This window comes from Raphanus sativus, unplaced genomic scaffold, assembly GCF_000801105.2.
Source record: "Raphanus sativus cultivar WK10039 unplaced genomic scaffold, ASM80110v3 Scaffold2361, whole genome shotgun sequence".
Classification (NCBI taxonomy): Eukaryota; Viridiplantae; Streptophyta; class Magnoliopsida; order Brassicales; family Brassicaceae; genus Raphanus; species Raphanus sativus.
The window spans coordinates 2,969-15,907 of record NW_026617669.1 but is presented as its reverse complement, the minus strand read 5'-3'; the positions used below and the strand labels follow the sequence as shown (position 1 = coordinate 15,907).

Sequence of the window (12,939 nt, the reverse complement as noted above, 5' to 3'; positions counted from 1 at the left end):
TGAGGATAAAAATCAAAAGAAATCTGCACAACCAATCAGAACACAATATTTAAATCTTATCTAGATTAAAAAAAATTGTGATGATGTACATACACACCCTCACCGTTTCTACCCAATCAGGAGGTGACACGTGGCAGTGCTGCACCACAAAAGAAAATTGACGGTTGAAACCACTTAAATAAACTCAATTTATCAATACCCTCGTTGGAAGGATTTCAAATGTTGAAAAGCAGTTTCAACATTTTCATTGTGAGTGGTCTTCTGGTAAATTTGTAAAGAATAAATTAGTTGTCAACTTTTAATTGTATTATACTATCATTATTATTCAGATCTTTTTCTGAGTTCCTTATAAAAACTGTAAACCGGAAGAAACTAAGTGCATAGTCCCTCAAAGATTCAAGAACAAATAAAAAATGATAAAGTATTTTATTTGTTTCTCTCTTATCCTCCTCCCTCTCGTCTATAACGTGGAAGGACTTAAAATTGAGCCTAGTCCCTGGAAGCCGATCAAGAATGTAACACTTGGCTACTACTTAGAGATCGGAAGGTTTGCGATTAATGAGCATAACAAGCACACGATGGATATTCTGGCGTTCGAGAATAACGTCCAGGGAAAAGAGCAATACGACAATGGCCTAAGGTATGCTCTGATAATCGCAACGAGGAATAGCGACCATATAGCACATAACTATGAGGCTGTCGTGTTTGAAAGGCATGTTAATCAAGAGAGGGTCCTTGAGTCTTTCAATGAGATATCGATCTAATATAATCTTTTTTATGTAAAAGTTGATCTCGAGAGATTATAATTAATTAATTATATCAGACTATCAGAAGTATGTTTCTTTGAGAATCAATAAGAGATCTGTTACTTGGAGTTTTGACTTGACCGACGAGGATGTGATGCATTTCCATGCATCCAGACGTAGATATGCAGTAGTTTTGTATCACCACATCATACAAAATAGTTGCTCTTTCCCCAAAGTTAAAATTTTCACGTACACATAATTATCTATTAAGGTTGGGATAGATTGGATATCTGAGAAATTTAAGGTATTCTTGCGATTCGGATTCATCAGATCCATAAGCTTAGTAACTGGATCCATATTCCAGATTTTCTGATATCCATCTAAATATTGTATTATTCGGGAGTGTCTGATCCGGATTCGTAAAAATATTTATTTTTTTCTAAATATTAAATTATAAAATAATACATAATTAAATATGTATACAAGATTATAAATATACATATGTATATAATATTTTTTAAAAAATATATATTATAAAATTAATTTTATGAATAAATATTAATATATCAATTAATTATTAATAAAACTTAAAATTTAATATATTGTATAAATACATATCCAGATATTCGAACCTAAAATTTGAGATATCCAAATCAGGATTCAGTTTTAACAGATCTGAGATTTTATTATCCGGATTAGATTCACATGTTCCGGATATCCTATTTTGGAACAGTTCTGGATTGGATTTCGGATCGGATCCTGGATAATAAATTTTGACGTACTGTCTGTTTTATTTAGAAGTATGCTTTTGCAAATCTTTTTGGTAAAATGACGCTAGTTGAGGTCAAATTACAGAGAAGTTTTGTATTAAATCATGTATTCTTTTGAGGTTTTAAAGAGTTCTTCTTGATACAGTGTATTCTTTCTGACTTCATTCAAAAGAAACTGGAATTGGTCGTAGTAGTAATAAGAAAAAGAAGAGAAAATGAAACTTCATCTTAAGCCGTATCAACACCTTTAGCCTTGTTTTTCCTCCGCCGCAACAGACTAGGTTTGTAGCCAGCCTCAAGCAACTTCTCGACCTCCTCAAACTGAAGTCCTTTTGTCTCAGGCACAAGCAGCCAAATGAAGAAGAGTCCAACCGCAGAAAACCCGGCAAAGAGAAGGAAAGTCCCAGAAGAGCCGAGAGCATGTGTTAGTGAGAGAAAGCTCTCACTCACAATCAGATTAGAGACCCAATTCGAGACCGCGGCTATTCCTCCTCCAATACCTCTATATCTAAGCGGATATATCTCAGAGTTAACAATCCATGGGACAGTACCCATACCTGGTGCATACACCACAATGTAAAGCCCCAAAAACACTATCGCCAAGAATCCAAACTTGCTTGGACATCCATCTTTGAAGTACGTTCTCCCCTTCGAGTGACACCTCGCCTTCATGTCGTCTGATAACACCACGCATGCTCCTGGCGCATACGGCTGCACTCCGCTGGCGCAGAACCCGCATTCGGATCTAAGACACTTCATGCAGTTCCACCCCGAGGGAGGAGCGTTTGGGGTTGCGAGGGGCGCAAACGCTGGACAAGTAGCGTTCGGAGAAAACGTGGTCGACTCCAAAGCATCGATCGTGGGGGCGTGAATGGCCGCTTGTGAGAACACTGTGGCTAAGATGATAAGACACGATATGATCCCAAACATAGAGATGATCATCAGCTTCCTTCTACCGTACCGATCCACAAACATCATGCTCACAATCGAACCAACCGCGTTCAGACCCGACGTTACGAGAGACAAAGCCATCGCCGTACTGTTGGACGCGTAACCAGCGAACTGCACAATGGAAGGACTATAATACATCACAGTGTTGATCCCAACGAACTGCTGCGCCACCTGGACAGTAACACCAGCCGCGAGTCCACGTCGGACGACAGGGTTCGCGAATGCTCCTTTGATTTTGGCGCCAAAACTATCTCCAATAACGGCCTCGTCCGCCTTCTCCGCCTCCACAGACTCTTTCAACGCCTCCATCTCCGCCTCCACCTCCTCCGCCGGGTAGATCCTCTCGAGGATCGCTCTCGACTCCGCAACCCTGTCTTTTCTGTAAAGCCACCGCGGAGACTCCGGTAAAGACAGCATCAGCACAAACTGAACTATCGCCGGAACACCCGCAACTCCCAACATCCACCTCCACGTTCCTTTAGTCTGTTAAACCGGAAGTAATTTAAATAAACCGGAAACTGATAAACTAATAACCAATAACCAATGAACAAAACCATTTATCTTAATAAGTTTAAAAGCGTTACGTTTACTTACATGGACAAAGGCGAGATTGATGAGGTAAGAGAAGAACTGTCCCCCGGTGATGAGAAGACCGTTGGTACTAACTAGCGCTCCCCTGATCCTCGCCGGAGAAGCTTCCGATATGTAAAGCGGCGACGTCATCGACGCCATACCGACGCCGAACCCGACGAAGATCCTTCCGACGATGATCACCCACGGAGCCGGAGCAAACGCCATGACGGCCGCTCCGATCAGGAAAAGCACGTCGGCGATCAGGATCGACGTCCTCCGGCCGAACCTGTCGTTGATCCAGCCTCCGACGGCTGCTCCGACGATGGCTCCGGCCACCGCCATGCTGACGATCGTCGACTGGAGCCATGTTTTCCTGTCGACTTCGTCGAAATCCTCTTTGATGAAGAGAAGAGCGCCGGAGATGACGCCGGTGTCGTAGCCGAAGAGGAGACCTCCGATTCCGGCGGAGAGAGCGAGGCGCATGATGTAAGGGGTTTTCCATGTCGTCCTCCAGCACTCTGTGAACTCTGTTTTGTCTGCTTTGGCTATTCCTCCTTCCACCATCTTTTTTGTCTGAAACTCTCTCTGTTTAGTTTATCTCACAGTGTAATAAAAAAAAGAAGAAGAAGAGATTCTCTCACGCTCGATGCCTGCGAACGAAACTAAAAAATGTTAGATAATATATACAGAGATATACACGAATAATCGAATCTTGAATTTTCCATACAGTAAAAGCTTTTGAGATTTTTATTTCCTTTTTCCAATTCAAACACGTTATAATCATCAAAGCGAAAATCATCATCTGAAGTTTGAATAAATTTGTCGAGTCTCACCAATTGTTCACAGAAAAGAATAATGTTACGGTGTTGACTGTTGTTGAGTGAGATGAGAGGATCCTATGATAGAAGAATAGAAGATGATGAGATGAATTAGATAAGATTCTCGTAACTAATAGTCTAGTTAAGTGGGAGATGAGATGAATTGGATAAGATTCTCTTAACTAATAGTCTAGTTAAGTGGGGCCCACATAGACTAATCTCCGTTGACTATATATCTCGTGTAATAAATGTTGGGACGGGTAGGCCCTAATTTCACGAGATTCTTTCAAAAAATACAAAAAAAAGGTAAATCTTAAAAACGTTGATTATCGTTACATTTTCTGGAAATGTTAATATTTTGTTGACCCTGCTAGAAGGTTATGCAACTCAATTTATTTTGCAGTGGATTTGATTATTGGATCTGATTTCTGTTTCTGTTTCAAGAGACTACCACAAGATATTTTTCTGAATAAAATTTTCAGTTAATTATTTATGGTTGCAAATCCTAAAAAAACTGAAATTATATACAATTTTTTTCGTCCTAAATATAATTAGTAAATAAGTTATTTTATCCAACTTACATCAGCCAGATGATTTACCAAGCAGCTGAAATTTACCTGGTCAATGTAACAGTTGAGTCTTCAAAATCTCAGTCGTTGTTTTAATAAAAAAGAAAAAATCCCGAAAAGATGATTAGTGTTTCAAACCAAATAATTACTGTTCAAGTCTTGATGTATATATAGAGAAGACACTAAGGTTAAAATTGCTAAGTTTAGAAGATAGAAAGAGACAGTTTAATGGTAAAAGAAGTGGTCTAATATCCAGTAAATAAGGATTAATTTTAGCTACACATGTGGGATAAGAACAATTCACTGGAAAATGGTCATGTTTAGTGGTTGTGTTTTCCTCTCAATTTCCCTTGGTTAAATTTCTTTCCTCAAGCTGTCTAGTGTTAGTTAGAAACTGTAATAGTTTGCCTATTACTGGCATATTAACAACACAAGTCAATACTCAAAAATTCAAGTTGAAAAAAGAATGTCTTCGCACGGAGCAATGACGTGAGACATTGAATTTCAGTTATCCACAAAGTATCATTTGAGCTCACTTCTGCTAAATTAACCTTCACTACTACAATAAAACACGTTCATCATCTTGGTAATAAGGCACTATACTAAGTTACTAACCTTCACTATTTATATCTTTATATTGTTAGGTTCAAATCCACAGAACAATACTTTTAGTTCCAACAGAACACAACTATTTACTTGCATATATAATAAAAGGAGAAAAAAGGAAAATATTGTCAAGAGTGGGATTTGAACCCACGCCCTTTCGGACCCGCACCTGAAGCGGGCGCCTTAGACCAACTCGGCCATCTTGACATTTGATAATCTGTGCCACAAATATTTATATTGAAATAAAACTTAGAACATAATAGGAAGGGTTCACGATCACGTTTGCTCTGTTCCGACAAGATGGGAAGTGAAGTAGTGATATCATTATTTCATTAAAAAAATAACAATGAGAAGACTGTCTTGAACTTAATCGTTGAACTTCAGGTTTCCTTTTCTTGCAAAGATGGGGGCCTCCCATGGTTAACTGACTCATCAGAAATTTGACTGTGATTATCTCTTATGAGAGTCGCAAAGTCTGAAACTTCCCTTTCAGAGATCAACGTTTGGTTCACCTGTAACTTGTTCCAGCTTTCAGGTGGAGCATTAGGGAAAGAAAGAAACATCACCTGGATAACACATTACAGGGTCTGTGTGTTACAAGGAGATTGAAAGAAGCTCTTGGCCTATTACGGTGCAGCGGGGTTACAAGTTGAGCACACAAGTATGCTCTCGTAGGAATGCATGATGCAAGGGAAGGATCAGATAAAGTACAAGAAAAACCGGATACAAGCTCAAAAGGTTCTTGTAAGGTTACAGTCTCCAAGTGAGTTTTTCAAAGTCAAGTAGTTAATACTTTAAAAAACCTTATCGTGAGGGGGATCTTCAAACAGCTAGGATTCACTTTCCGCAGAACGCAATGATATTCGTTAAAAGGGGTCTCAAACAAGAAGGGCTTTATATGTATCTATGATATATAAAGAGCTGTTTTTAAGTCTAACACCGGAGTGGAGTCAACAGCCTTGTTGATAGGTACTTTAACTGCAGCAGTGTCTCTCTGATGGGCAAAGTGCTTGATCTGTACATGGACCTAAATGACGTCTGGTTATGGGTTTCACGGACAAGTTTCAGATGAAGGAAGAAGTTTGTAGCACAAATTCTGTTACGTTTTGGTGGTTATAAATGCATATAGCCATGGCAGTTCAGTTGACAGGTACTTGTATGAAAAGAAATTGGGTTGTCATCTTGAGTCATTGTTTGGATGGATATAAGAAATTTATTGATTATAGTTTATGGGTTTAGCTGAAGAATGTGAATTTGATTTTGGAAATTTCAAGAGGTTCGTAAGAGAACCGTTATAGCTCCAATCATGGGGACAGATTAAAAAGCTAAAGTATTTGTAACATAAATTCAAAGTGTTAATTGATTCATCATCAAATATATGTGAGGGGGAACTAGGAGATGACTCAGTGGTGGCTAGTGATAATTAGGTTCGATTCTGCCAGCAAGTGACTTCAGCTGAACTCAGAATAGGGAGCATTATATCCTCATCGTCATCTCCAAACCCCTACTCGCTCAATTTCAAAACCAAATAATTTTTTTGATATAGATGTGAAAAAATTAGTGATTGGTAAAACAAAACCCCAAATTAAAACAAAAGAATCAAACAGTTAAACTAAAATCTATTTGCAATGACAAAATGTTCAAATCAACAAATGAAAACTTTAAGCAATATATACAAATGTTAAGTAAGAGAGGCTCAGAAGAAATATGGTAAGAGAAATTCTCAGCACTGATTAAATCAGAGTGGTCCATGACTATCTCGATTTACTCATCACTGCCTCACAAATTTTTTGTTATAAAATAGAGAAGAAACTGATCGGGAACATAAGATAAACAGTTAAAATAAGATGATTTTTTTTGTAATCTGCGTGACTATTTATATTGATGACGGCTTAAGCCCCAATCTGTTATTTGGACAGATAATTCGAATTTTGCCCCTAGACTCTACCTAGCCCAAAAATACAGCCAATAAATAGTAAAATATAAATTGCTTTCATTGAGAGTTGAACTCAAGACCTCCCGCTTACTAAACGGGTGCTCTAACCAACTGAGCTATGAAAGCTAGACGTTTACTAATTTTAAAGTTAAAGAACTAAACGTTTCTTCAACCTTTGGTGGCCATGATGTAAGTAAGAACATGACTTGGTGCAACAACTCATGTAAGTCATGATTGTTGAAATCTGTGTTTACTAAAACTAAATGGGAAAGGTAAAGTATGAAAAGTTGTGTATACCAAATCTGTTTTCATCAATTATCCTATTAAACTTTTACTTTCGCATATGCTGATCTTGGTTTCCTTGATTTATTTGAATTTAGAACTGTTAGTTTTATATATATTCCACAAAACTTAATCTTATAAATGTCAGCAATATCCATTTTTTCTGTGATTTGTTCTTAGCAAATCTAAGTCAGAAATTGAACATTCATGTGTAGTATCTCTCAAATTTGAAGACGTACATATCAGTTCACGTGCAGATACATATATACATACAACCAAATCAAAACTGTTTATACTACAAGTGTTTTTTTTTTCTTTTGGTTGAGTCCTTTGTGATATATTAGTGGTACTTGTTTTGTTGCAAACTTCAACACTGAAATAAGCTTTGAAATTGCCTTACCATATTCATATTTCTATTTTTGCGTTACCAGTAAAAAATGATATATGTTTTGGATAGGAAACGGCTACGACAAAAACAAAAATTTTGTATAAAATGTAGTGTATTCCCAGTTGTATTGTAAAACAAAATTGGTAAGCTTCAAAGATATGTCTCCAAAAAGATAATGTGTTCGCTTTTACAAACACGCTAACATATATGATAATGAGGCTGGCGTTCAAGTTTGTGAACTCGACTGAAGCAGGGGTCCTGTTGACACAAAGAAGAAGACAAGCAGCTTGTAAATTATATAGAATGGAAGATTTGTGGCGGGAGAGTAATCATCAATCTCAACCTTCTCTTAAATAATTTACAAGTTATCTAACGAACCTTGTGTTGGTGAGTTTTGAGACAACAACCCCTCCTGCTGGCCCTTTGATCTCACCAGTCGTTTCACTCGACTCAGACGTAGCCCACTTGACATTGCACCTGTCCACCATTTCCAACAAATCGAATAAAGAACTCTCTAAAAACATATGTATACATGTGAGTTAGCTTAGCCATATAGCTTAATTACATCTAGTCATTGCGTTTGTTGCACCAGAACTGCTGCTTGCCTCTGCACCAGTATTACTCCACTTTCTCAGTGTCCTCGCCAGATGTTTCACACGGCTGAGTCGTATAGTCCCCACCAGTTTACCGAACTCCTCCACTGATATTCCCACACCTACACAACACACATACACATCATACACTTTCACACTAACCTATATAAATCCCTTAGTTGTGAGAGACTCACTCTGATCAGAATCAAACAAGGAAGGGACAGTACTACTGTCACCGGAATGAAGAGGCGAGATGACTGCAGCTAACTGGCTCCCTTCTCCGGTGATCTCTTGGATCTGAGAGCCGATGCGGCTTACCTCAGCTCTCTGCCTTCGTAGCTGGTAGTTCTTGCGGCGCCGAGCTAAATGCCTTTCCCTCTCGTCTTGGCTCATAGATTGTCTTCTCTCTCTGTCTCTTAGACGCCGCCTTTCCATCTCCTTCTCCTTCCTGCTTTTCCTCGATTCGTCTCTCTCTTCCTCCATTCTATATTATCACTCGCAGCAGCTACTCAAACAAATAATACAACGAGAGATCGTGACAAAGAAAACGGATCCAACATTTACATTTGCATGTGCAACAAACCCTAGGCGAATACTACTTGACAAACACGTTACGTAACAGACGAGCCGTGATTTCGCGAAATCAAGAAACGAATCTTATAACCAAGAGAGACTATCATTGTAAAGAAAGCATACAAAGACGCAGGCACTCGCGCGAAGCTGTGACGAGAGTGGATCCGAACTATACGAAGACGTTATATATTGTGGGTGACTGATTCCAACATTGACATAGGAAACGAGAAACCGATTCTAGAACTGACCTGAACATACGACGGCGATCAAGGGAATGAAGAGGAGGAGGAGGATTCGACGAACGTTTCTCCCTACAAAATAATTTCCTCTAAGACTATAAATTTTCTATTAATTCGATATAACCGCTATATCATATAACTCTGATTTATATGACCTTCCATATCACATCTTATTTGCTTTATATACCCCTATAGCTGCATTCCATTTTAGTTACTTGCTTGTTCATTTTTTTTCCTACTTTTTACAATAAAGCGGGTTTTCTCTTGACATATTAATAAGAGTATTTTACTTTTTATTGAAAAGAAATATATTTATGTTTTAACCATATCTTAAAGATGAAAAATACAATATTTCGCTTTTCTTGCAAGTAAACTAAAATTGCCGTCGGCAAATGTGTTAATAATGTAGCTACCAATAGATAGAAGTACAACCGAACTCATATTCATAGAAGAGTGGTAGTGGGATTCGATTCCCAAGGAGATAATGATAGGCATTCTTTTCCGTAATATAAGGTCAATAGGATTGTAAGTTGAAAGATGGCGATTAAACTCTAGCGAAGAGCAATATGAAAAGTTAAGATAAAGGGCAGGTCTTATATTGAGTTATGTTTAGAATTTTCTGAGTTTAATAAATCGGATTTCAATTTCACTGATTTTAATTGATGATATTTTAATTTAAATTAGTTGAGTTCATATATACAGTTATTATTGAACATATATGTCATAGCCTCCTCATAGGCTTATGACCATCACTTAACTTCATGTACTATCATTTCACTATAAAGGTAGGCATGCACAACGCAAAACCCGCATTGAAAACCATAAGAGCCAATAGCACATGTCATTCACAGAATTAGATATAGTAACTAGTCACATTGGTGAGTAGTAAGTTGAACCAAAGAAACAAGAGTCATGACATGTAAGAAGAATCCAAACACTAGGAGGTGGAGAGAAGAACTAAAGGAAAAAGAAGGTTTTGTTTATCCACAGAAAGGTCTCGGACACAATATCACTCGTTGAATACATCCTGTGAAGAAGCTTCACAACAACTAACCAAATCCAAACAAACCACATGTGAAGAACTCTTCTTATACTCTAAACAAAATGCCAATGCTAATAAAGGTAACTATTTTTCATCACATACAAACAACAACTAACTACCCCCAGTAGAGCAAGTGAATTCACACCTAAGAATGTCAAGAGAGATGCCGAAAGCTAGCTTACCCGCAGAACCCAAAAGGATATCAAATCAAGGCAGAGACTGAAAAACTCCAATATTGACTTCCTAGGCAAAGCTAGTGAGCATCAATACCAAGAACTGAGGCATAATCTGTGTGAGAGACTCAAGTGCAGCTTCTCCCTAGTTCATCAGTCCCTCTGCAACCTAATACTTACACAAACCACGCTAAACAAGCTCCTACAAGATTAGTCTAAATGCAGCAGTAAAGAACCCTCATTGCAACATCACAACCGTGTTCATACATTTCCGAGAAAGCTCTGTTTTTTTTTTTTAATTATTAACCGTAAGTCATCATAACAGATAAACAGAGGCAAATGTGTCCTCAAAACAGCAAAGAAAAATCGATCCAATTACATGAAAGGATTCGAAGGACCCAGGAAAAACCCTAGAAGATTCAATTGAAGGAACCACCAGCACCACGCTTCTGCTTCTGGTCACTAGCGACCTCGCCTTCGTTAGGGAAAAATCCCATGAGTCGACCCGCGGAGTTCTGGTAAGCGTACATGAAACCACCCATGACTCCGATCAATCCTCCCGTCACCATCGACGGTCCCTTGATCCCTGGTTTTATCCCTACACATCCCCCAAACCCACCGTATACACACCCATATCAGGACAATGAAAATGCAAAAGTAGTTTCGAGAGAGAGAGAGAGAGAGAGAGAGAGAGAGAGAGAGGTGGAGACCTGATAGGTAGCCGACGGTTACGGAAACGCCGGTGATGGTGGAGAAACGGAGGTAATCGAGTACGCTGAAGTTTCCGACGACTTTCGTGAACGGAGGGTTACGATCTACGACTGGGTATTGGGGCTTCTCCAAGGCTGTGATGTCAGTGTTCATCTTCGATCGATCTACGAATCTCTCTCTGCTATGAACTGTGAATCTATCGTCCTCTCTCTCTCTCTCTTAGGTTATTCAATTACAACAGAAGCAGGAGGAGACTCTGTTTCATTTAGAAGCTCCTCTCAGACCTTATCTCACTAGGAACACTGGATTCACAGACCCAGAAACTTCTTTGTTGGGCTTCCGGATCTCTCTCGACGGATCCGAAAAGGCCCATTTAAGGATGGAACATCTACTAATTCCTTACCCACTAATTAGATTCTCTTATGTAAGTTAAGCTCTAAACCGTGCCTAAACTAGAGATCAAACTAGTTTCAATTTAGCCTTTCGACTAAACCATACCAGTTTACACATTTGTTAATTCTCACTTAGAACCAAGGATAACACCTACAACTTCAACTTCAAATTGTTTGATACATGATTTTCAAGTATAACGTCCCATAACACCAAATTTAGCTGTGTTATTTGTAATCAACTAATAAATCATGATGGATTATATTTGAATGTATTATTTTTCTTTCATAACTTTTTTTTATTCAAATCTAGCAATGATTGAATGGAACTTTAGTATCGAGCTGTCTCTCATAAATATTACTGACAAATAAAAGAGTTAAAAGAGTACTGGCTCAAATGCATGCAAATAAGTTTGATTGCGATTGACAAGTTTTTTTTTGTCATGACTTGTATGAGAATTTCTTACTTTTTTAAGAAAAAAATATAAAAACAAAAATTCTTAAAAATAAAAACAGGGTTTGAACAAGTGCAAGAGGGAAGATCTAAGTCAAATTTCAAGTACATGTATGCTTCTTTACGATGTCTTTTTTGGCGGAAGTTCAGGTATAACTTAAAAGTATACATAAAGTATACGAAACATATACAGGGATATGAATAGGTAGATTAACTTGAGAATTGATGGTAACCATCCCAAAACAAAAATCAATAGCTCAATGAGTACGTAGATCGTTAAGTACCATCGTAGTATAAATTTAGCTTCGACTTTTTTTTAAAGCTTTGAAATGATTATTACTATATATGTGATCGCATTCGAACAACATATATATCATTACCAGGATAATATAATAAGTACTATCATTAATTAATAACTCAGTGAGTACGTAGATCGTTAATCTTTGTTGTTGTCAACGATTGTTAATTATCATCGCAACATTTTAAAATATAGCTTCCAAATTATTAATACTATATATGATTGCAGTTGAACCATACATATCATTACCACCTACAGGACTCCTTAAAAGAACATAGACCAAAAATAAAAGGTTATACATACATATTTATAAATTAAAAGACAAAATAGATGGAGGAGCTATTTTATTATTTCAGAGACGTAGAGACGTATCAACGTCGTCGTATCGATCAATGCCAAAAACCTTCTTGTCTTCTTTATTTGGCCAGTGATGACAAAACGTAGGCTTTTCGATGGGATCAGAGGTGGAGTGGGGGCATAAAGAGAGGGAGAGGAGCTTCTGCGACGAGGCTGTTTGAGAGTTTAGAGGCAGAAACTGGTAGAAACCAAAGCTCGCGGGTTCACTGTAATATTGTAAGATTTTTGTGTCTTGGTGGTTTGGTTTAGGGTTAAGGAGCTCTCTCTCAGCTCTCAACTCTCGCGCTCTCTGAAGTTGTCTGAATCTTTCTTGAAGCATGGCGATAGAAGACTGGATTACTATTTGTTCATTTCGGTCTCTTGCCATTGAACTCATGACGTACAAAGTATAATAACAATGGTAATGATATGCGTCGTGGAGAGTGTGTTGCTATAGGGTTTGGGGCCATGTTACGTGCGTTGTTGTCTATT

At 38.0% G+C, this 12,939-nt stretch overlaps 4 protein-coding genes and 4 non-coding genes across 12 annotated transcripts; 1 reads left to right on the top strand and 7 right to left on the bottom strand.

The window, feature by feature from the left end:
* The first annotated feature begins 413 nt into the window (after positions 1-413).
* On the top strand, positions 414-764 carry LOC130505544 (cysteine proteinase inhibitor 4-like). Its single transcript, XM_057000152.1, has one exon. It carries the CDS (start codon positions 414-416, stop codon positions 762-764), a length of 351 nt encoding a protein of 116 aa, XP_056856132.1.
* An 842-nt stretch (positions 765-1,606) lies between these two features.
* On the bottom strand, positions 1,607-4,023 carry LOC130505545 (inositol transporter 4-like). Its single transcript, XM_057000153.1, has 3 exons — positions 3,874-4,023; positions 3,062-3,690; positions 1,607-2,950 (listed from the first exon to the last, which is right to left on the bottom strand). The coding sequence occupies exons 2-3, from the start codon at positions 3,602-3,604 to the stop codon at positions 1,745-1,747; spliced, it is 1,749 nt and encodes a 582-aa protein (XP_056856133.1). The 5' UTR covers positions 3,605-3,690; positions 3,874-4,023; the 3' UTR covers positions 1,607-1,744.
* A 1,136-nt stretch (positions 4,024-5,159) lies between these two features.
* Positions 5,160-5,240, bottom strand: TRNAL-CAG (transfer RNA leucine (anticodon CAG)). The gene has a single exon. It is a non-coding gene; the product is annotated as a tRNA-Leu (tRNA).
* A 1,192-nt stretch (positions 5,241-6,432) lies between these two features.
* LOC130505546 (small nucleolar RNA R30/Z108) lies at positions 6,433-6,531 on the bottom strand. The gene has a single exon (XR_008941729.1). It is a non-coding gene; the product is annotated as a small nucleolar RNA R30/Z108 (small nucleolar RNA).
* A 194-nt stretch (positions 6,532-6,725) lies between these two features.
* Positions 6,726-6,813, bottom strand: LOC130505547 (small nucleolar RNA Z221/R21b). Its single transcript, XR_008941730.1, has one exon. It is a non-coding gene; the product is annotated as a small nucleolar RNA Z221/R21b (small nucleolar RNA).
* A 208-nt stretch (positions 6,814-7,021) lies between these two features.
* Positions 7,022-7,095, bottom strand: TRNAT-AGU (transfer RNA threonine (anticodon AGU)). Its single transcript has one exon. It is a non-coding gene; the product is annotated as a tRNA-Thr (tRNA).
* Positions 7,096-7,716: 621 nt separating this feature from the next.
* On the bottom strand, positions 7,717-9,203 carry LOC130494381 (uncharacterized). Of its 5 annotated transcripts, none has more exons than XM_057000149.1 (6): positions 9,054-9,114; positions 8,929-8,974; positions 8,427-8,716; positions 8,205-8,354; positions 8,018-8,116; positions 7,721-7,897 (listed from the first exon to the last, which is right to left on the bottom strand). In XM_057000149.1, the coding sequence occupies exons 3-6, from the start codon at positions 8,713-8,715 to the stop codon at positions 7,866-7,868; spliced, it is 570 nt and encodes a 189-aa protein (XP_056856129.1). In that variant the 5' UTR covers position 8,716; positions 8,929-8,974; positions 9,054-9,114; the 3' UTR covers positions 7,721-7,865. The 5 variants fall into 5 exon arrangements, with proteins under 5 accessions (XP_056856130.1, XP_056856129.1, XP_056856126.1 ...); XM_057000148.1 differs by having other exon boundaries at positions 7,722-7,897; positions 8,427-8,737; positions 9,054-9,145; XM_057000150.1 differs by lacking the exon at positions 8,929-8,974 and having other exon boundaries at positions 7,717-7,897; positions 8,205-8,339; positions 9,054-9,200.
* Positions 9,204-10,527: 1,324 nt separating this feature from the next.
* LOC130505543 (uncharacterized) lies at positions 10,528-12,732 on the bottom strand. Its single transcript, XM_057000145.1, has 3 exons — positions 12,728-12,732; positions 10,970-11,190; positions 10,528-10,857 (listed from the first exon to the last, which is right to left on the bottom strand). The coding sequence occupies exons 2-3, from the start codon at positions 11,121-11,123 to the stop codon at positions 10,679-10,681; spliced, it is 333 nt and encodes a 110-aa protein (XP_056856125.1). The 5' UTR covers positions 11,124-11,190; positions 12,728-12,732; the 3' UTR covers positions 10,528-10,678.
* Between the last annotated feature and the right edge of the window lie 207 nt (positions 12,733-12,939).